At 38.9% G+C, this 24,248-nt stretch overlaps 1 protein-coding gene across 5 annotated transcripts in view; it reads right to left on the reverse strand.

Annotated features, from left to right (window-relative positions):
- Positions 1–24,248, reverse strand: part of ABLIM1 (actin binding LIM protein 1) — a 211,307-nt gene that overhangs the window by 7,228 nt on the left and 179,831 nt on the right. For 4 of the 5 annotated variants that reach the window (XM_074875353.1, XM_074875351.1, XM_074875354.1 and 1 more), the window contains 9 exons: positions 23,890–24,009; positions 16,082–16,186; positions 13,715–13,762; positions 11,284–11,430; positions 8,991–9,082; positions 8,760–8,856; positions 6,902–6,963; positions 6,533–6,593; positions 2,593–5,553 (listed from right to left, as the gene is read on the reverse strand). In XM_074875353.1, coding sequence (XP_074731454.1) covers positions 5,504–5,553; positions 6,533–6,593; positions 6,902–6,963; positions 8,760–8,856; positions 8,991–9,082; positions 11,284–11,430; positions 13,715–13,762; positions 16,082–16,186; positions 23,890–24,009 — 782 coding nt within the window. In that variant the 3' untranslated portion in view covers positions 2,593–5,503. Of the gene's footprint in view, positions 1–1,099; positions 1,181–2,592; positions 5,554–6,532; positions 6,594–6,901; positions 6,964–8,759; positions 8,857–8,990; positions 9,083–11,283; positions 11,431–13,714; positions 13,763–16,081; positions 16,187–23,889; positions 24,010–24,248 lie in introns of those variants that run through there. The other variant, XM_074875356.1, reaches the window with a different exon arrangement.

The raw sequence follows: 24,248 nt of genomic DNA on the forward strand, positions 1-24,248 counted from the left end.
GAATTCAGGTCCTCATCAAATCATTACCATTTTGCAATTTGTTAAGTTGGAGAAGTTTACAAAGGAAATCAAGAGAACTATTTCAGCTGCTGAATAAGCAAGAGAGAAAAATTATTTGTCTGAAGTCACCCAACAAGCAGCGATAGATCAGAGAACAAAACCAGCTCCTGCATGCCCTGGGCCCAGGCTTTAGAAGCTGAAAGTGGGTTTCAGGAGAGCTTTGCAGAAGGGCTGCAGGTTGACACACTACGTTCGAAGTTCTGAGAAGGAAAATGTCTGGCCAGACTCACTGTCCAGCACGTTTCTCTACTGCCAATGAAACATTTTTTGGTGGTATCTTGTGCCCAAGTTACTTCTGGTTCAGCCACTTTAGGGTGCACTGGATGGGGAAAAGTGTCTCCCTGTGGCACTAATGTAACACAGCGTTGAATTCTGTTTAGTGATCACATATCTACTAGTCTAAAAATGTGCATAAATGGTTACTTAACCAAATTTTTGTCACCTCTTCCATTCATCTCAGAAGATTAACTGACTACAAACAGCTTAAACATCCCCGGCCTTCCACTGAGCTGCTTGTCTTTCTAATCCACAAAGTTGTAAACAACTTTTATTTGTTGGCAGAGATTTAAATCCTCATATTTTTGGGTATCAGCCAGTCTAACTAACTCACAGGACTCATGGGTGAGTTAAATAAAGTTAGACTTTTGATCCTCAACAATGGCTGACACTGACTCTTAGCTAAGAGATGATCCAAGATCAAAGTATTGCTCCATTCCAGTATGGATCCCATGACTACAAAACACTGCACCAATTTTGGGATTTTTACCAATTTACAAGTATATAATTAATTGCTTGAAAACATAAGGGGGTTGTGAGAAGCTCAGTCCATGAGCAGGGAGACAGAGATGTGGGACTCCTGGCCCAGCACTGTTCATGGACATGCAGCTGCTTCCTCCCTGTCTGACTCCTCTTTCCCTGCTTAGTGATAAGAAATCTTCCCAGTCTAACAAGAACCCACACTTCAGTGTTTGAGCTCTCAAGTGTGCAACAACAAACAACTTCAGCAGGAAGGAGCATTTAGGAACTTGCTTTCTCTTACCTCAAGCCTGGTTCTGTCTACATCTTTTAGTATTTTATTTCGCCCTCTGTTGGTCACCATGAGCATTTCATATGGAAAAATCTGTTAACAATGTATAAAAGGGGGAAAAAAGAGATGTATTTATATTCTAAAGCAGAAAGAACACAACGTGTCTCATTTTCATAACCACACAAACATTTTTTTCCTTGTCAAAAAAATGACAGCTTTTTTTCCTTTTCTTTTTCTCCTAAAGTTGCATGAAAGACAAGACAATCTGGACATAGTAAGAACTTATTTAGTATCAGACTGCCTCATACTGTAGAGCCACTACATATTTGCCCACCCTAATGATTTTTATGGTGCATATAATACATCAGCTGGCTTTGGTCAGACAGAGTCCTCTCTAGTCAATATACTCTCTTATCCATCAATGTATAAGTTTATTAAGGTAAATGTATTTGTCACTCATTGGTCTAACTGATGGTTCCCAAAGTGTGGACAGATCTAAGGAAACAGACAATTAGTGGACTTTTAAAAGATGAAACAGATGAAAGTACATAAAATAAAAGCAGCAACTCTAGATAACCAAGATACTAATTTATGGGGACCACTGCATTCAGTAGAATTCATCACATGATTTTCTTTGCCTTTTTGGACAGTTAAGGAATTTAAACAACTACCCACTGTCCTTGCTGGCTGTGCCATACATACATGGATTAAAGGAAATACTTTTGCAGACATATTTGTCTTATGCACATTCATCTGCTTCAGAAGAGTATGTGTCCAGCACATCTCCTATTAACATTTCCCTTGCTTTCCCTTTACATTGCAAAGAATGTCCAGAGTTTACAAGTATCAGTTATTGGTCAATAATCAATTCTTGAATGCATAAATGGTTTCACTTTTCTTTTACGTGTACAGTCTTTGTTTGAAGAAAATGTTTACTGTCAGTCAGTCTCAAATCAGTCTAATCTAATAGAAACAATGCTGCTTAGAAAGGATTTCAGAAAACCATGTGCCTTAAAATCAGTTTCTGGAATCATCCCTGGCAAATAAAACTCAGTTTTAGGATATTTTCCCTTGGGCAGACACTTCCATAAATGCCTGGAATGACTTAGGAGAGCTGATGTTCCATCTGACAGAGCCTCTCCATAGCCCTTCTCATTGCATGTCTCTGCCGAGTAGGAAAACAGCATTCCCAGTGGGGTCCTCGTCCAACCCCTACTGAAGTCAATGAAGTTTTTCTGCAGATTTCAGTGGCGATTGACTCAGCCTTTACTGTTATTTATGGGTCTTGTTTTACTTGCCCACTGGGAACAAGAGTGAGACCACCAAAACTCTCCCAGACAGATAGCTGAGCTATTATCAAATGCTATTAATTCAATTATTTTAACATCAGAAGAAATTCAACCTAATCAACTTTTGTGCCGTACTAGGCAATTAAGTTCATTCCATTGTCAACAATTATCCCAATGAACTTTTCAGCAATATAATAAATAAGATTCAGGCATCAATGAACACACCACTGAGTTTATTGTAAGTAATAATAATTTAAATAACGTGTACTTACATACCAATTGTAAGATATGATTCTTAGGAGATTCTGACATTGTCACAATTGTACAATTAAGTCTATACTTTGAATTACATTGTTTATGTTTGATACTGGAAATGGCTACCATATACAGCATTATAGCAAACTAAAATGTAACTTTTCATATTCAAACAGGCAGAGTTTAAGTCAAGATCTACGGTCATAAGTACATATTATATTTAGATATTCACAACAAGGCATGTCTCAATCTGGGGTAGCAGGATGCACAAATTCTGTCCTTTCTGCAGAACCATTTGGTAAGATTTGGTCATTCTTAAGTTTTCTAATTTTCACTTTTCACATGTTTTGTGCTCATTTTGAGTTGGCTTCTTTTACTTTACCAGTGTTAAGTCAGTGTTAAACCACTGACATGAATAAAAATACTGCCAGTTCACACACACTGGTATCACCTTTATAAACATCAATAGAAAGTGACCTATTATCTCATGAAAATTCCCATAAATTTTACCACTAATAATACTGACAGAATTTGTCACCCAAAATAACATTCCAAATCACTGGGTGCATCAACAGCAGTGGTGGCTGTAAGAATTTCTATTGCACTGAACGAGAAATTATTTGGAATAAAAAGTAGGATCTCAGGAGTTGGGGATGTCCCCAAAGTCTGTATGTATATAAATGTATATAAAAACATTTGTTAATATACATTGCACTGGGGTCTCAGCTTATAAAGCTAGAGTTATTGCCTTGTACAGTTTGTCTGGAGGTGACTCGGAAGCACAAGTAGTAATCTGGTTTGCAAAACGAGCTCCTCATTTAAAAGCAGAAATGCTGATCCTTGTAACTTTGGCAAAATCATGATTTCTTGGAAGGTTCACCAGCAATAGAGAAAGTTATAAGATTTAAAACGCAGCCCTGTTTGAATCCCCTCTATACATTATGTTCATTTTTGACTCAGACTTCTCTAAATATAGCTATAAAAACATTTTAATTCATATCTTATATTCAGCTGACATTACCTGCTTTTCCAATAAATCTCCTGAAAAATTTCTTATATAGGGAATTCAACATTATTGAAAGGTGTCAGGCTAACGGTGCTGCGAGCTAAAGAACAGATCCAGACAGATCTGTAGGTGTCTAACCTCCAACTTAAAACAAAGATCCATGTATTTCATTGATTTTTAAGTTAGTTCAGCCTCAACAGTGTGTTGTGAGCCACAATATACTGCATCACTTTTCCAACCTGACAGATCTGAGACTTTCCCATTGAGTTTGGCCTGCTGTTTTGGTTAGTGGAAGCTTGACAGAGAACTAGCTATTGAGCATCTTCAGTATCTTCGTTTGTCTCTAGAAAAGCCTCCTTCACCCAAGAAGCAAACCCGGGCTGCCCTCAGCCTGCCTGAGTACTAACACCTGTAACAGGGAAAGTCCAGAACAAAGGGAGAGGTTCGGAACATAAGGAACAGGGACTGAGGTGAGGTAAAGAAAAACAAAGGAACTAAGACATTTCCCATATTTTATCTGCATTTCACAGTCAAATCTTCACTGTCTTGAAGGAAAGTGAATAACATCTGCACTTGCCTTTGGCTCCAACATGTTAGGCATAGATACTCCTCTGTCCATTCTCATCCCAGGGACATGACCATCCGGAAGGGACTGCATCAGATACAGGTATACATCAGACACATAGGTTACACACACAGAGGGTAAAGGCACGCAAGCAGTGGTGAAAACAAAGGTGAATTTGCCCTGAGACTTCCTTCAAGTCTTAATATTTAGTCTTATCATATAGATCATTGCCATGGCTGTTGTTTACTACTTCACTGAGGCATGCAGAGGGATCCTTCGATCCTTCTGTCACTGCTAAGGCTGGCGATAGCTCCCCACTGAGCCAACCAACACCACTTCCCAGGTGGACCTGGGGGCCCCAGGAGAGTGGCGGGCCCTTTCCCACCCCAGTGACTAAGGAGGGTTCTTCTTTGGACAAATACATACAAGTATTAATTCAGATCCCACCCAAGAGCATACAAAGCACTCTTATACCTCTGGCTTCCCTTCCTGTCACTTACTGTATCAGCTGAAGGATTTTGGGTTTTTTGTCTCTACAATGGGAACTTTTTACTATGAGCACAAACAGGGACAGGGTAAAAAGGTGCTGCTTTGACACAGGTACTGTTCCTAACTAAATAACTTTTTGAGGACAATACATAGACAACTTCTGTCTCCTCCCATAATCTTATTCTCTTTCCAGTCATCATGATTTTGATACACTATTATTAAAATTATCCAAGTAATTAAACCCTTTCTTAAATTGCCTTTTCATATTGCAATTGTGCTGAGGAGCCAGCCAGACTCAAACCATTCTGGAAAAACCCCTGCAGACAGTATTTGGAGCAAAAAGGTTTATATTTGCAAGCACACCTCTTAGTGGCTCATCTGTGATGGCAGCACTGTACAAAACTATTGATCAGCCATCTTGTCTGGAGAGCAAATTCCAGGGTAAAAGTGAGGAGTTCAAGGCTCCCAGTGTGGGAGAAAACTGCCTCCAGAAGACACTTTTTATATGTCTCTGGGGTTGGTACTAGAGAGGCTGGAAATAAATCCACCCTCAGCTGTCCAGAGAGGACTATTACAGAAAACTCATATAAGAACAGACAGTGGATTTTACAGAGCAAGTCACAGAACTGGTGTGAGCTGTCTCAACCCAGCTCTGGGGAGGTAACAAGGAGGATCTGAGGTTGTGCCTGTTTTTTGTTGGTAAGAATCTACATTGGTGATTATGCTTAAACATGCAGGAAAATCAGAGCTATTGTCTTAAGAAACCCTTCCCTGTAGCAGAAATTCAGACTTCAACAAGAAAGCAGATGCTTTTAGTTCTGTTGCCAGTTGATTGATGAAAACCCGTACTCTACCTGGAAATCTGAAAAGCAAAAGAGAAATCTCATCAGCTTTAGAGTGTGGAAGAACACAAATCAGACACAATCTACCAGATAATCCTTCTGTCTTTTGGTCTACCGGATCTTTTCAAAATCCCACACAGTTCTCTAAGGTCAGCAACCTTCCTACTTTTGGACTTAGTTTGTAAAGAGTCAAACACTCCTTTTCATTTTGAGCTGGCTTCTCATTCAGGAAAATTAAGTCACTTTGGAAATACTAAGAAACACAAAAGCACAATCAAGTGAACAAAGAGCCACCAAAATTCAAATGTGTAGAGCAGGATTCACCTCACCTAGACTCTGCCATCAGATAGCTGTCTAGATTCCTCCACAGTCTATAGACACAGCACCAAGAGAAGATGCCTGACTGTAGAGTATCTAAGATAGTCGGGATCAATCTCACTTTGTAGATAACTAGCCTCTCTCTCTTTCTCTCAGCTCAAACCACTTGAAAACATTAACTCTCAACATTTCATAACTTTCATAAATATTGTCAATTTTTATTAGGCAATGACTGATACCACATCTAGCTCAAAGTCATAATGAAAATCATGAGCAGCAACGGAGATTAGAAGGCATTATCCTTCTTCCTTCACTGTGGCATATTCTTTCAGACTATGCAGTGGATGGTCATTTTCAGAGAAAGAAAAACCCTAACAAAACTCAGTATATATTCCTGCCAATATACATGTTACCTGCTTTCCATCTGCACCAATGCTAAAGCAGTCCCTTGGCATAAACAAGGATCAGCCCCACATAGTAGATTTAGCAAAATAAACTCAAACTTTTGATAAGTATTTGCAGAGTTTGAGTTAATTGTTGAGTTTACCAGAGGAAGTTAAAATGTACTGAGCAAATACAAAGTAATCATGTTCACAACCTTAAAATAAAACACGAGAATTGATCAAACATCATAACATGTTCAGTAAAGAAGAGGCATGTTTAAAGGCTCCTCAGCCTTACCTCTAACACCACCACTCACATCCCCATAACTGTTGTACTGACCAAAATCTGTAGACACCGGCTGTAACAGGAAAAGAGGGACATGCACGTAAATTCACAGTTCATGACTTCACAAGTGGGTTGGTATATGGGGAGAAATAAGTTGCTTTAAGCCTTTTATTTCCCCCTCAATTCTCACAACATCTCTTGCATTGCTTTCTTGCCTTTTTAACAATGTAGTTTGTGAGAAGGGACATTAGGTTTTGTTTGATTTCAGATGGTCTTATAAGAAACCTTGATCAAACTGAAAGTCCAATACAGTTAATACAGAAATATATACCACGGATAATTAAAGCCACATTTTGCTCCTCAAAATCACCATCTCCTTACCCTGTGAAGTCCATTTTTTCCATAGCCAGGGAGAGAAGAGGTTTTGGAGGCTGAAGCATGTGCTGTTGAACGAGGAAGAGAAAAATCTTGAAAAATCCCATGGAAACTCAAAACCAAGAACATTTGAGGAATCAACTAGCATTAAAAAACACAGTTAAAGGGGCTAAGCATATACGTAACCAGCTGAGACACACTGACTCTAAGAAACTAACATCTCAGCCCCAAACTCATCACAACCTTCGATACATTCTGTAAGTTACATGCAGCTTTATCATGCCACGGTGGAGGTCATCAAGAAGGGACACTGTGACTTTGCCAGGCACAATTTTTTGCTACAAAGGAGAAAAGGCTATTAGTTTTGATCCTGTAACACTGTAATTGACAGATGTTTTGGTACTGACTTCAACAGGAGAACAATCAGAACAGGCAGTGCTGAGTGAATTCAAACAAGTTTGAGAATTTGGCATTCTAATTCAAAATTATAGTTATCTTGTACATGAAGTGACACTTCTGAGAACACAACATGATTCAACAGAGCTCTGTGACTCCTGCTTTCATCTGAAATGAAAGTGAAATAAGGTATCTGGGCACATTCAACTTAGCATTTGCACCAACCTCAGAAATTGCACAAACAAGATAAAGACAATGTTGAAATGTCAAGAATTTCAAACATCAGTGTTTTCAAACACAGATGTAAAGATGGATAAATAGAAAGACTGTCAGCATAGTGATCAATAGCACCTCTACAGTTAATACAGCTCCTTCAGACAAGATCCTCCACATAGGAATGCAATTTTTTGTTTTTCAAATGTTATTTTTGCCACAGAAGGGGAGGGAATGTAGAACTTGAGGCACTGTTGTTGCCAGCAATAAGCAGCTTTGGGAATGGTACCACTGATTCCACAAAAGGCAACTGATGACTGCACTGATTATCACTGCAAAGAAGGATGGACACACTCCCAATAAAGGAGTCCGCCAATCTGTGCTAAGGTTAATAAAAAAATCACAAACTCTCAGTTGAGCAGGTAGACTCTGGCCCTGTAAAAATTACAGATAGCGAGGGAGAGTCACAGACATTCTCTCCAAGACCATAAATAGAGGCAACACACTTATACAACAGGGAACAAGGAAATCCTAGTTTGCTTGGCAGCTACTCCAGTGGACATCTCCAAAGAGACTCATCGTGTCCCTTCTTGGCTCAAAGTACAGCTGCTGTGCTACAATGACTGGTGGATGAAGAAAGTGAAATAAAACGCCCAAACCCTTCTCTGGAGATCTGAGAAGGCCACAGATGTATATCAAAATGTGCAATGAGGCCAAGAATCTAAGTCACCAATTAACCAAAGCTGGCTTTTGTGCTTTTGCTTCGGAACAGAATACACCCAATCAAAATGTCAGCCAAGGCCAAAACTCTGGCTCTGTTTGAAATATGCATCCCCACTGGTAAACGTTGCTGACTTTCTGTCCCTGGGAGGAGTGACTGAACAGTGATAGGAAACACCAGTTTAAGCAAAGCGTGTTATTGTAATTTAATAACCCAGCCCATTAGCATGTGTGTGATGTAATAGTCACTGAATATTTTACCTCACTCCTTATCTATACTAGCAAATCTCTCTCCTCAAAATTGCCTGAAAATCCTCAACCTCGTATTTCTTCTAATCAAAAAACCAACCACAACACTCCTCCCCTCATCAAAATCAGCTAATGAATTAGGCCACTCTTTCAGGGGAGAACACCACATATATATACATCAAGCCATCTTCCCAGTGATCTCTCTCCTGGGAGACAGCTTGATATGTGTATGTGTGGTGTTCGTTATTTACCGTTCATTATTAGCTTTATTGCCTACATGAATTACCTGGAGAATCGTAACGACTGGCAGAAAGGGCTGACCTATCGCGACTCTCCTTTTCCATCTCTTCTTTGAGTATCAATTGTCCCAGACCAGAATTGAGCTACAAAAGGCAATTAGAAAAATATATCAATAAAATAAAGCTGATTGAGGCATTAGTAGAAACTGCTTACAGAAAACAATGGGGCACTTTTTGGATGGTGTTCAGAAACAGCATGAAGACAAGCTTATAACTACCTTCATGAGCTGCTCCTCCTGCAGCTGCCGCCGTCTCTGTAGCTCCTCATCATCTTCCTCTCTTCCACTTGATCTGCGTCTCATGTCAGCTCCTGCTTCCATAAAACCACAGTACAGAGAGAGCTTTGTGTATCAGTTCAACCGCAGCTTGAAGATTTCAATGCCAGTTCAAAGTACTGGTCAGTTTGATTTACTGAATAAACAAAGCAGTATTTTCTTGCAGACTCAAGAGATTTTTTTAAAACTCACTCTTAATAAAACTCACGCAGATAGCCTGCCCTATAGCTATCAGGCTTCTTATAAAATTAACAAGAAGTTAAACTGCACGTGAGTTCCAAACTAAGCACCAGTCCTGGATACAAAAGCCATGAATCAATGTAATAGAAAAAAGGGGGTTCAGATTGCTAGTTCTGGAAACATGGGGTTTAATAGCACCAGTAACTGTATCAGTGGCTGAAAACATAAACTCTGATTCATATTTATACTTTTATCTAGACTCAGAAAAGCAAATCTGAATTAACAGTTCAAATGGAAAATTAAACTACATTGATCTTCTAAATGGACACTCATATTTGGAATAAACAAGGCACTATTTTATTCTAAAATGAAGCAAACTAATTTTGTCTATTGGATAAAGCTAAAATTATTTAAGACACAGGTGTTCTACATTTTAGTTCCTTATTTTTTATTGAATAATCTTTATTTTCTTGAATATTCTTAAGAAATAGTCCAATTTAGACACCAGCACACTTCCATGAATACAGAGAATATGATATTGCTGCAAGTATTGCTGCAAGCATTTAGACAGCAGTAGTATTTTTTTCTGCACAGGCTATATCCTGATATAGTTATTCACCAACCCTATTTGAATGAAAACTAAATTTTGCAACTAAAGTATCAGAAGGTTTATATCAATTAAATGTTTTGTACAGAAGTGTTAAACTGATGCTAATATGGAGAGAGACAAAAGGTTCTGGGGAAATTATTTGTATTTAAATTATTTATTATTTTGTTTGGTGTCTCAGGCTTTTGCAAGACTTTTCAGTACAATAGCAGTAATACTAATTTTTTGGACAGTAGAGCTCATGCTAGCTCTGCAAGCAAAATATCACACTCAAAGTCAGACCACAAGCCAAAAAACCTGGGGCTTATGGGTCTGGTTTTTAGTGATTAATCTTGTACAATGTCTTCTTATTTCTGAATAAAATACAGCTATGAGCACATCTTAATGTTCCAAACAGTCCTGTTTAGTTTCTCAGATGTAACGAAAATATCTGATAGCCAATATACAAAGCAGTTTTACTGGAAATAATTAAAAGTTGTCATCCACCTGCCTAGAGACTGAGCTGAAAGCCAAAATTTCCAACAAAGGCTCCACCTCAGACATACAACATAATAATGCTGTAGTTATCACAAGCACTGTCAGTAGAGTTTCGAGTATGTACATGTTATCACTGTGACTGTAATGTTTGACAGGTTGCATCCTATGTAAAGGACACTTCCAAAAAATTGCCATTGCATATGCAGTCCCTTAAGTTGGTCATTGAGCTCTCCCACCCTCTGTCTCCTCTCCCAGCACTTCTATGAAAATCCCATTACGATGAAAACCATACAGAAACCTGAAACAGGCAACACCTTCAGTGTTTCGGATATGACTTCATAAATGAACTAGGCTAGATAGATTATTTTATGCTACAGGGGTCAACAAAAATTATCAGAGAAAAAAACCAAACAAAACAAAAATTTAAAAATGATGATGCACATGATTTAAATAAAATAAAATAAAGATACTTGTAGCGTTACAACACAGAAGAAAAATACAAAGTCTGTAGAAACAGTAGCTCTGAAAATCAGGACTTTTTTAGTCCGTTAATTGTTCATTGCTTCTTGCCATGGAATTAGTCATGTGGTTGGAAGCAATCATATTTTCTGTGGAATATTTGCTATTAGCTTAGAAATAAAGATTAAATAGACAATAACTGAAAGAAGTCAGGCTTGTGTGACACCCCACATTTTTTAAGCTACTGCACGGGAGTTCACACAATGTGTCTGCGGGTTAATATCTGTGTGATCAATTCAAAAGTCCTTTAGCAAAACCTCTTTTAATCAGCGCTATTAAAATAGTTTTAAATTCACAGACACTCAGAGGTCTCATCAGAAGAACTGCACTTTGTGGTGAACACCTGGAGTGGACACAATCTTCACTACCCATTTTTACAGCTTCAGTATTAATCTACTTTGCTTACCAGTACCTTTTAAACCGTATTGCTTGTATCTTTGTTTTTTTGCATACCTATGGCCGCAAGGGAGGGAGGACCTGGCCAGTGGTCTGTCTCAATCTTTGGTATCTCGTTGGGTGCTGGTGCATGAGCTGCTGGGAACTTGGAGGACTTGATGATATCCTCGGAGGACTTGCTCTGTGCTGCCAAAGCAGCTGCATCTAGATGGCAATCAGGGAACTTAGCTATGTAATAAGCTGTATCAATATAAAGGTCTTTCTTATTTTGGCAAAATTTTATACCTTACAAGAATTTAATTTTCTAAAGCAAACATTTTCATGTTTTGCTTTTCTAATTGCAATTTGCAGCAAAGTAATGTCTTTCTCTTGCCAACAGACTGGTATCAAACCTTCCTCTCCTCCCTCATCCCACCCTCAAAATAACCCCAAATCAGCTTTAGATTTTACTAGGGTTGCACAGTGTTAGAATCATTAGGCAAGAGTGAGACAATTCACTCTAACAGTATTTGCCAGTATCTTCTAAGGACAGCTGATTATTAATGAAGATGAAATCAGATTTGTACTGATCTGTAGTCCCTCTAGTGCAAGAAAACAAATAGTTCAGAGGAACAGCACTAATTTTAACTCTACTGATGTTAATTATTTCCTATGTTTCTGTCAAAAGCTGCAAAACAAACAAACAAAGAAATCTGAAACAAATATGTTTATTTAACCAGTGGATTTTTTCTGCTGCATGCCCTTGCTTATGAGCATGCAGTAGTAGTAAAAGCAGATGTGAATTTATTAATAAATACTAAACTGCATTCAGATCAACTTGGCAGGGACAGGAACTTGCAGTGAAATGAACCTCACCAATAAAATACCTCAGCAGTGGGGCATTCACTTAAAATTCCAGTCTAAGCCAAAATCTCTTCAAAGCATATGAGGATGTGTATTATGGCTTTCACTTCTCAACATTAAAAAAAAAAAACCAATAGGATTCAGTTTACATTAAAACTAGCCTTAACTACCTCTTATCTGCAAACTGTTAGCTCAAATAATTTTCTCTTATATGAAGCTATCGTATCACAAGCAAGGATTCTGGATTTTTTTTTTCCTTTTCTCTTTTTTTTAAGCAGAAAGACATCTGTTAACAAAGTGAAGCACTGTGTTGCTCATGCAACACATTCCAAGTAGTTTACGAACATCAGTATTAGATAGCATTGGGAATTCTGAACATTTTATGATTAGGAGACTCTAAGCATAATTGCAGGTATGGAGGAAGCTGGTCAGAGTTTACAAAAGCATGACTTCAAACAGTACTTACGTATTAGAATTGGTGATGTCAGTGGTTAAACATTCACATGTTAATGGGAGGTGAGGAGATACATTAAAACCATAAAAATAAACAAAAATAATGTTAAGACTTTTTCCAAAATGAGCATATGGCTTGAAACTTAAAAAAGAAAGAGGATAAACCCCTGATATAATACCACAGCAGTGTTATTTGCAATGCTCACTCCTGACTACAGAATGGATTTCCTGGGCTTTCCTAATCATCTCAGCTTAATGGCTCTCAGTCAACTGTTCATCTAAACCCTGTAGTACTGCTAATTTGCTACTTAACCCTAAATACATTTCATTGGATAAATGGTCTGCAACGGAATGCAAACTCGAAGTCTTTAAAAAGTGGAGTCATCTGTCTTTCACAACATTACATAAAAATCATCTCCTACTCAGTTTTCTGTTCACAACAGAAGGCAAGAGTGAACACACTCTGTTATAACCTGACCTTGCTCTGCAGTACTAAGGACTGGCAAGGCAGTGGGCTTCTGCCACCATTTCAGACTTGCTATAACAAGAAAAGAACTTGCTACACCAAAAAGATTAGAGCACTAACACTGCTGAACAACTCAGAATCCAAACACCTGGAGAAACAAGTACAGCATACTGCCTGAGCTGTATCACAGGACTTGAGAATCAAATTAGCCCTGGAAGTGATAAGTCACCTATATTATCTTCAATAATCAAAGATTCTTATTTAAAGCCACAGGTACATTTGGAATTCCAGTCTGATAATAACATTTCCACCTTTGCTGTTGAAATAAATTATTGTACTTTGTTTAGAAGAAGGATATTCCATGAAGTCCCTGTCAGAAACAGTCTGTTGTTAATCCACTGTAACATAATCAGTACCTGTGTTCTGAAAATATAAAGTAGTGAAATACAGGAAGGCATCATAATGCTGAAGAGACAGCAAAATCCCAGTTAATGGCAATTTTGCCATTAATATCAACATGGCCAAGATTTAAACCATATGATCCAAATGACAAACATGTTTTAAAACATAATCACGCAGCAGGACATGCAATAACAGTTCTTTCAAGCTTGGACTACTAATTTTTTTATGCTTACAAAGTAAAAATGGAATGCTTTTCACTAGTCTGCGTGCCTTTTAATTTAGTTGACACTCCAGTTTTGAAATAAAAAGGGAAAGATCATTTACCATGTTGTTTGTAGATGGGTGGTTTTCTGTAAATGTTGACACCTTGATCTGTGAAATTGAGAAACAGAAAAATGGGAATATGAAAACTACTTCACGTGCAGAAAAACATAACTCCAACACTAAAACAATAGACAGACCAAATCAAGGATGTAGCACAAGAAAAAGCCAGAAAGCTATTTCTAGTATTATACAAAACCAGATTATTTAAAGAAAAGAAAACATAAGAACAAGTGAAAAGTCAAAGACATGTGGTATGAAGTCCTTTGGAGCTGATTCGGTAACATGTGGATGCATCCAATTCATGAACCATTCATTTTAAACATCCAGAAGATTATCAGTGGGATAAAAGTTAGAGCAGAAATGCAAACAAGCAAGACATTTCAGTGGTGAAGATATAAGCCATTTGGGGAAAACCACCCCAAATAACTTCTGTGGAAAATTGTGCTTCAGTCATAACAGCTCAATTTTCTTTCCAACTGACCGGCTGGATTGAGCAGAGGAGAATGCAGTGAGCCTACAATTCACTTTAAAATCCAGAGAACAAAATAGCTGCTTAATACACTGTTTTGAACAGTCAACAACAGCTACACTTCAGTGAATCAAAGGAATGCTTTGTGCAGTGTTAACTGATACACTACTAACTCTCAAACCACAAGGATAGATCTTATTTCTTTTTTGTAATTATTTTAATGTAAGGCCCACCACATTGCACATTATCAATGTAAATGAGAATAAAAACACTCCCCAGAATTCTAATGCAGTAAATCTACAGCATACCTAAAAGATACCATATTTTTACAAATAATAATCTAAGACAGGAACCAGTTTGTTCTAAACTACCTTCCCACTCAAGCCAACACTTCATGTATTCGGCACAGCTACAAATACAAAAGTTAATCTAAAATCAGTGCTACAGTGCAAAAATCTGTCAAAATCTTATTCAAAGATCAAAATGAGCTCCTGGGAACTAGAAAATTAATGTCAGAAACCCATTTTGCTGCTTCATACTGCCTGAAAAAAGTTTTCAGTTACATTAAAATGGAAGATGAAAAAGCATTTTAGAAACACATGCTGTGTATCGCAGATCCAATTAAAGTGCTACAGGAGACAATTTAGCTTTTGGCGTTAAGGAAAGCTAACCCTAAAGATCTATTGAAACAGAAGCAAATCTTACTCTGCAGACCCCTACATCCTTGACTAAACCGGCAAACTCATTGCACACAAAGACACTGAGGTATTTCACTCCTGTTAGTGATCTGTTATGGCTACTTGACCAGCAAATAAGTATAAACATTACAAGGGTAGTCATGCAGTACTTTTGCGCACATCTATATGAGAAAGCTGTAAGGACGATAGGAACACAGCTCCTTCTGTGGCTGCACTCTGCCAGCTGAGGAGGACAGCTCTCCCACCATGCTAGGATTATTACTCAGAGCTATTCATGCAAGTGCGCTTTAGCTTACGCAAGTCAAAGTGAGCCAGGTTAGCTTCAGCAGTTAAAACAGCCTACCTTAGCCAAGCCAGGTCACACTGACTGAAAGGGAAGTTCCCACAAACAGTTTATCTGCCAGATCTGAGGAAAGGAGGAAGAGCAGTAACCTCTGGCAGTGCGAAAGGATACTAGACTGAAGGGGACCTGAAGAACTGGATACAGTAAGGCTTTCTGCTAGCACTGATGCAGTCAGAAGATGTATCTCCACAACCCTACAGATATACAACCTCATCACATCAAAATCCAAGACAGATGATCTTCTCAGAGGCTGGAAGAACTGGGTAGCTCACTTCAAAACAGAGAATGCCCTTTATAGAGAGGACATCCTAAGGCATACATCCTTGTGGATCTGAAGGTCCACAAGCCATTGCACAAATCAAGTAAAGAAACATCCTCATCTGTTTTTTAAAAAAAGGGAACACTAAACTACAACTGTTGGGTTCAGGACTGAAACAAGTCACAACAATCTGAATGAACAACACACTTAATGGCTCACTGGTCAACTCTTTTCTGCATGTGAATCAAAACCAACTCCTCCAAAGTTAGCAGAGTTATGCTGGTGTTCAGCTGGTACAACTGGGAGAAAAATCAAGCCCTACATAACTCATATCCAGCTCACAGGCCATCAACAGACCCTTGAAAACCAAGGCATTCTAACAGTGAAACACCTGACCAACAGAATAGATAAAAATCACAATGACCCCCCCACCATTTCTTAACACACTACTTCTCTCAGGAAGCCCAGGAGCAGTTCCAAACCCTGAGGGTGCACCCCATGGTAAACAGCGTGAAACGATGGAGACAAGACAAAAGTTACAAAGGCTACATTCTACACTGTGACAGGACACCGAGACACATACAGTGTCAGCTCCTACCTGGAACATGGAAATGTTTAGGGGCCTGAGCGTAAGTTGGAGTGAGAGGGCGGCTGTCGGGCCGATAGGGGACAGGGGAGTTCCGACCGCTGGACGGCTCATTGCCTCCAATGAAAGAATGGAGAAAACAAAATGAGAAGAGGGAGAGCAATAAAAAAAAAGCAAGCCCAATCAAACCCAAACAAAACTGGTGGAATCAAAACCTCCAGGGAGAAAAGAAATTGAACCAAAAATATAAACACAAACAATAACAAGAACTGGTAGCCCTGGTGACTTTTTTCCCCCTGATATTCCTGCAGAGACAAAAATTCATGTTCAGGCTGGAGTTGAGGTTTGAGCAGCTCAGACTCATTCTGTCGGCATGCAGGCAGGAGCTGTGTGCTCGTAGCTGGTGATTAGATGGGCAGCGTGGAAAAGAAGAATGGAAGGTTACTTGGCAGTGATTTAGTACGGAGATCGATATTTAGAGTTAAAAGTCGCAGACACAGAGCATAGTAGTTGATATGCAAACCCCAAATGAAACCAACTCCCAAGCAGGTAGAAGCAGATGCTGGCAGTTACTACGGTTCCCTAAACCAAAAGCATACAGAAGCTAGAGATGGAAAATAGCGGTTAGGTCACTTGGCCCATATCAAAAGGCATAACTGTTCCTTACACACTCTTTCACTGGTTTAGCTCTCTGGTAGGAAATTTTTGATATGGCAAAATAATTTGTGAAGTAATGCATCCCAACTGCTGGCTGTACCCATATCGTTGGTGTCACCCCAAATCTCTGTCAATGCCAAATTTGGCTCTGGTGACAACACTTCACCACTGCTGATTTAGCAAATCTGAATCTAATGTCTAAAAACTTAAGATCAATTTTGCACACATGGTTTGTTTCATTTGTAGGATTACTCTCACCAGGAGTATTTCCTTGCCTCCTAACAATCCACCACAGCAATTCAACAGCCCTGAAAGTTCCTGAGCCTGTCAGGGCAAGAGGACTGTTGCAGAACCATGCTGATTGATCCCTAAGTATCAAGACTTACAGCCAGATATCCAAACACACAATTGTGTGTGTATGATAAAAGAATGGTGCTGCCTTTTACTTTGTGCCATTCTTCACACTAATGCGAACTTGCACAAGCAAAACTGTCCACATGGGTGCTTATTTTACATGGGTGTGGGTGACCACAATGGTGAAAAGTACGGCAGCATCAAATCCCTTCCATCCTTCAGGTAGGCACAAAGGCTTAAAAAAACCTAGAAAAACTGATTAACAGAGCAAGGAAAAAAAAAAAAAAAAAGAGGGGTGGACAAGTACAGGAGGGCTATAAAACACAACAAAAAAGAAACTGCAGGCCTCCTTTCAGCTACAGGTTTCCTACGTCCCATTAGAGGACCCAAAACCTTGGACTTGGCACACATTTATTTGGTGCAGGTGGGGGGAAGGAAAAAGGAAGTTTTCTTTACACTTCACACAGAAGCTCCTCTTTTACTTGAACGGTCATCTGTCAATCTAGAAGGCATCAAAAGGGAGAAAAAAAAAAAAAAAGCTCTTTAAAACCTTGCTGAGAGAGATGTGCCAACAGAAGCCTTTGCCAGTATACAAGTTAATCCATCTGCATGTTTTAAAATTACATGCATATTTCAGTGGGCTTGGCTGCACAAAATTTGTCCAGAAGAATGCATGTGGAAAATTCTATATGGACCACTTGGATATTTCAGCCCTAAATTACATGATGTTCTTTCAACCACATGAGTTATGGTGGTTCTCTATTTTGGGCGTAGCGATGTTGAGCTTCTGGCCAGGTAACAGTAAGTGCTAGGTTTCCTAACACCAAAAAGCAGTATGAATGATCTGTTAAAACTATATGGTCATATCTTAATGTATGTTCCTTTACTTGGCAATTCCAATAGTGTTCTACTTGTCCTGCCTTTGAGATACTGTGATGGTGAAACACCTAACTTAAGCTGATATTATTTATGTCTTTTGTTTCTATTGAGAAATTATGAGATACTTTTCAACAAAACCATTGTTTTATAGGGAAAAAAATATCAATATTGAGATGGCCTCAGGATAGAGTTAATTCTAAAATTTATAACCTTTATAGAGACATATCATTCTGGCTTCTGCCTCCATTAGCAATTAGTATATTCAATGAAAGAGAAGAATCAAAAGGGATTTATTGACCTGTGGCCTTGTCACAACAGAGGAGTCACAAGTACATTTTACCTGTTGGGAACTGGCACATTCAATTTACAATGCCTCTCTCACCAACACTGCAAATACAGGGAAGAAACCTTACTTGTACCCCCCTCTTTGTCTCAACTACACACAACTAAATATGCTCACATCCATCCATAAATATACGCTGGCTAATCTTGTATCTGCTACACAGATGATTTGTTTAGAGAGAACTGGTGATGTTGTATAATGCATGCAGTATCAGGCAGATAATTAGTGTGGTATCATCCTGCACATAGTGCTTTACTGATGTCTCTGTTGGCTTATATTTCCTGGGGTTCTTGTGCAGTCTCTCTCTTCCTAATGATTCCTACTAGTACTGACAAATGACTCTCCTTTACACTTTCTAGGATGGCAGTCTCATTACCTCCAACCACTGCAGGAGGGAATGATACATCTACTTAGATTCTCATTAGATCATCCCTGAGGAGCCCACTCTCATAACAAGGCTTAAGTGCTTCAAATGCAGCTGTAAAATCACCCACAATTTATGAAAGCAGTGCCAACATCTGTGGAACGTGCACATGCACACAGGAAAGCAGAGCTGCTAGCCTGCCTGTACCTGCCTCCCAGGGCCTCACGGCCGGCTTACTTGCAGCTTTACATAAAAGTAGGGGCTGTGCATGCTCTGAATTTGGGTTCCTTGCTGTGCCTGCACAGGGGAGGCTCTCTTACTATCTCAGATATGCCGTAACTAGTGTTAACTCCACTAAGCAACAAGAGCACTACAGTTCGCCAACACTATAGGAAAAACTAGTTCCCACACCCCTGGCATGAAGTTGAATATGTGTGTGTGTAGGTGGGTGGGGGATGTTAAGAGATAATGAAGTAAGTTTAAAATAAAAATCAATCACTTGAGCACAGCAGCCTAGAAGTGAAATTCAGAGGCTTTTTTCCCCTTCGTTCTGTTTGCTCCATCCAGTGGTTCCCATTTTCTGCAGCTCAATTTGTTAAGCAGGTTCCCCTAGCAGTCAGGAATATAATTGCTTGCCTACCCATAGCACAGTGTAATGCAGGTTCCTGCTGCCTTCTGAAGTGTTCACCACTGGGCTCACTGTGTGATTCACAAGCTAAGTTCACAGATTCAGGCCAAAAAACCCATATGCAACCAACACTGAGCCTTCTGTCAACTTACAGTTTAGTTGCTCTACTTCTGAAAAGACATAGGAAAAAGGGCTCAACAGCACCTGAAATCCTAAGTCCTATTCAGGTTTTGTCAAACTATCATTCATCATCTTGCCCAGATGTGTAGCCCTTACTTCCCACACAAAACTGAAAGTCATGAAAAAGCCAATGCATGGCTGTTTTCCAGAGCAGAGCTTTAAGCTGCATCCACAAAACCCTGGAAATAGTTATCACATACAGAGAGCATTTGATTTCAGAGACCTGCCTCAGGGAAGGAAAGCAGGAATCTATGAAAACCAAGGCCCAAATTCATTATGAAGGTGGGTAGATTCCTTATGGGAAGGTCTGTGAGCAAAGGAATACACATTACTTTGGAGCTCTTTATGCAGAAATCTTATGGGGGCTTTGCAATATTCTTGAATGCCTCTGAAAAATTCTAGGCATGTGAGATGAAATCCTGGCTCTCAATGACAGTTTTGTCTCTGATTTCAGTAGGGTCAGGGTTTCTTTCATTCATGGACTTGTTTTGATTCTTTCATAGCAAAGACAGTACTTTATTGAGACAAGACCAAATCCAATAGAGTCCAAATGAGATTAAATGAAGCCTAAACTGATGCATATTACACCCTCTTCCAGCTCATTCAACACATACATCACATCAACAAACTTTCACTAAGACTTTCTGAGGCATATTTAGCCCCTTTGCTCCTCAAAGTTCTTTGCATTTGGCCTTGTCTACAAGGCTTGAGCATTACACTTCTTTAAGCATTATGTTGTACGAAAGCACACTGGAACTGGCCTAAATGACTACTTTTTTTCTGGCTTCATGATAGAAAATAACACAGGCATAATGCGTTGGATGGCACTTTCATTATGATTATGCTGACTGGAAATTATGCCCCTTTACCAAAGCAGTTTTGGCATGATCCATATTCTCTGACTCCTAAAGGAAAAAATCCCCAAAACTATAGCTTTATGAAATCTTTCTTATAAACTTACACCCAGCTCACCTTCCTGCTAAAAGTACAAGTGCTGTGAGAAAGGCTGCCCAAGTAAAAAGGAGATCACGTGATGCTTCTTCGTTGAATCACTGCAAATGTATCTATCACATCTAATTAACCCCTACAGTGCTATAGTTCTCACTTGAGATTTATTCACAAGGGTCTAATTCCCTAGTAGACACAGAAATGCCACTCTCAAGGTAAAATAATGTAGTTCTTTAAACTTTGAAAACAGACACCTAGAATATCCAAGGCAAACCCCTACAGATAAGAATATCAGGGAGTTGCAATAGATACAGCCAATAATCTCCCTTTTCTGTTGCACAGATGTAAAAAGGGGGTATTTGGACTCATATGGTATGCAAGGAGGACAAATGAAGAACCACGTGGGAAACCCAGATCAATCTCATCAGTTGGTAACAAAATATGTAGTTTTAAACATGAAGTAGTGAAGAGGACACATAATATAGTGCATGTAGACTTCACCCAACACTACTTGAATGTTAAAAAAACTTCACACCACTCTGTCAAATCATATAATGGGCAAGCTATATTATCTCTTCCTATGAAAACACACCTACATGTTGTAATACTAGAGACGTTTATTTAACAAAAAAATATTACCAATCCTTATCACCTTGCCTTTCTTTAAATGCACGTGCACTGTTAGTACATCTATGCATATATATACTATGTGTCTTTTCAGAGTATATCTGATTAAGAACTATCTTCCATCACATTCCTTTTACAGGACAAGCCAGAGCTTGCTTTGACTTAGGGAACGTTATGAACACTTGTTCAACTAATGTTTTGTGAGCACTTCGTTGACCACTTAACATGCTGGAAAAATTACGAAGGTCTTCAGCCTTTTGACCTTTTGTATCTTTCAATATTTTGTAGTAATGGGAAGACAAAACCTTTTCCTAAGCTGTTTCAATAGCTACTTATCTTCACCTTAAACAAGTCAGAGAAATAATACTGATTATTATCTAATTTAAGTGTAACATAGGATCTTATTGTATCTTTGCCTGCTATATGGGAGAACCTTCTGTTACCACACAGCTACATAGACACTGAACAAATCACTACCAAATCCTTCCATTTGATAGTGTTAATATATTAACAGCCATAACTTTTTCACTACAAGACTGGGAATTATTTGATGGTCTTTCTCTGAAGCTTCTGCAGTGTTTCTTACGTCACCCATCCTGCTGGGACTGTGGATCTACCAATTCAATTCCCTGTAGAACTTGCACAAGCACCTAATGTCTCCACTTTGCTCTTCTGGCTGCAGCATCTTTCTGCTGCCCTATCCATTCATCCTAGCATCCACTGGAACAGTCAAATCCTCTTCAGAGTCACTGCTCTTCCCAGCATGTCCAGATGGACAGTGTCACTTAGAAGCATGGCTTATGTTTGGCTACGCTGTACACTGAGAAAACCATTGCTCATGTTCTTTACTGACTACTACTCTCCCAGTCTGCATGTCATCAGGGAACTCTGCAACTATTTTATGTTTTCTTCCAGATCATTACCAAAACTACCCCAAAATACTTTATCTGTGCACATTTTATAAATGTCTGAGTTTGGCTCAGTGCTCTGAGGGAACTCAGCTTGCAGTGTTGAACTGAAACACAAAAGTGGTTTTTTTGGGTTTTTTTGAGCAGTGTCCTTCCTCCTCACAGACAAAAAGCAAAAAGAAATTAAAACCATGCTGATATTCCCACCACATTAACCTAGGCACAAAACTTACATCACCTTAAGAAGGTGGTTCTTTCTCTCAACCAACTATTGAAAGACTACTCTTTCAATTCAGCCATGTGAATTACAAGATGTGGGTACCTCTTCTCAAATGTACCACATCCTCGGATGGTATAATACACTGTCACAGTAATATGAATTTGAGCTTTCAGGAGCTTTGCTGAGTTACAACACATAAATCCTGTCCAGCCTAAGACCTTTATGTCAAATTTTCAGAAAATTGTGGATTCTTACAATGTCTTATGTGACAAACCTGATAAGAACCATACCCACCCCTTTGTTTACAGGGCTTGTAATCCCACTTGGCCTTTTGTACCAATAACTGAGATACATACCTAATCTACACGCCACGTAAACTCTTTGAAATCTGAAAACAATAAAGATGGATTTCCTATAGTTCTTCTGATTTATCTGTTGAAGAAGCTATTTTCTCAACAGAAAAAGAATGAAAATGCCACCTGAAAGAGTGTGAGCATTAATTTGGATTTACAGCAAAGAAATGTTGAAATTGCAAGGACTATGAATTAACTGCATGCTGAAATGAGCAGTGTATCTATTTTTAAGGGTCCCAATCTTTTAAGTTTGAAGTGAGATTTTATAGTGACATAATAGGAAAGTTGAAAGTGCATATTAATAAAAATCTAAGAAAAGGCAAGAGTAAAATTAGTAATGGTGATCTGAATGCTTGAAGAGCTATAACATTGAGATCTATTAGCATTTCTTGACAGTTCATGGCAACAACTTCCTTGCAACTGTTTTTGATTATCTCCAGTTTATGATTATCTACATTAATCGGTGGTGTCAGAATAGAATCTATGTTCAACTTACTCAGCTGCCTCTTTTTGAGCTCTTGTAGGTGATATAAGCTACGACCTTCTCCCCAACAGGAGAGACAGCATAGGCAGAGAGTGCTCCAATAGAAAGAAAAGTAAAACCTCATTCGCAGAAAGCAAGAAAGAAAACTAAAAGCTTATTGAGCTGAATGAGTTCCTTGAAGGGACACAATGAAAGAACAACCCTCCCCCAAATCAAACCATGGAAAATAACAGATTGAAAAACAGAGAAATGACCATATCCTCAGGTAGTGTAAATCCCTGCCACTCTACTGCCTTCAGCAGAGTCTGCTGATTCTCACTAGTTGAGGAGAGGTCTAGAGATTTTAATTTTACTTTGCTGGGCACTAATTATTGCCAATGTGATTAACAATTATTAACTTCCTTGTTGCCATTGATCTTTATGTAATTTTTTTTTCCTTCCCCCTATTTTTGATCACCTTGCTCTCATCCAGGCAATATCTGTAGTCAATTTTTAAATACATCTTTTAAGAATGTGGAGATAATAATTAAATTTGGTATGCTAACTGCTGTAGTGATTGTTATGTACTGCTTTAGAAAGAAGCTAAATTAGGCACACATAGGTTCTAAATAGTAAATGAAAATGCTTTCCTGTATATTTCTAATAGGTAATTGCTTGATGATTCTTCAACTAGGGCCCTTAGAAATGACATATTTCCTCCAAAAAAAGGACATTATGTCTATTCTAACATAGTTTTAAGTGTAACGGCACATTTCGAGGCATGCTCAGCTATACAGCCAATGATGACCTTCCGGAGATACACCTTATTAGCTTTGACAGAATGCTAATAAATCTCCAGCCTGGAGGGTACTCCCTGGGGAGGCCTGGCTCCTTACCTTTGACATGGGGGATGAAGTGGTGTCGGAAGGGGGAGTTGGGGCGGGAGTCATGGTGAGTGGAGCTGAGACTGCTAGTGCGCAGGTATGACAACCGCTGCACACCAGTAGAGAGCAGCTCTGCGGCAGCAGGGAATCGGGGGGCAGAACAAAATGAAAACAAAGAAAAACAATAAGAGAAAGGCAGGGAAGGAGGCTTCAAAGGAAGAAAAGAAAAAAGGCATTGAACAATTAGGATTCTGAAAAGAAGGAAGGAGAAAAAAAAAAAGGTTAAAGACATACCGAAGGGTTTATTAATGTTAGACAAAATTACAGGAAGTATTAGAAGAGAGGCTCAGATTTGAACTGCATCACTAACT

Source organism: Strix uralensis, chromosome 7, assembly GCF_047716275.1.
Source record: "Strix uralensis isolate ZFMK-TIS-50842 chromosome 7, bStrUra1, whole genome shotgun sequence".
Taxonomy (NCBI): domain Eukaryota; kingdom Metazoa; phylum Chordata; class Aves; order Strigiformes; family Strigidae; genus Strix; species Strix uralensis.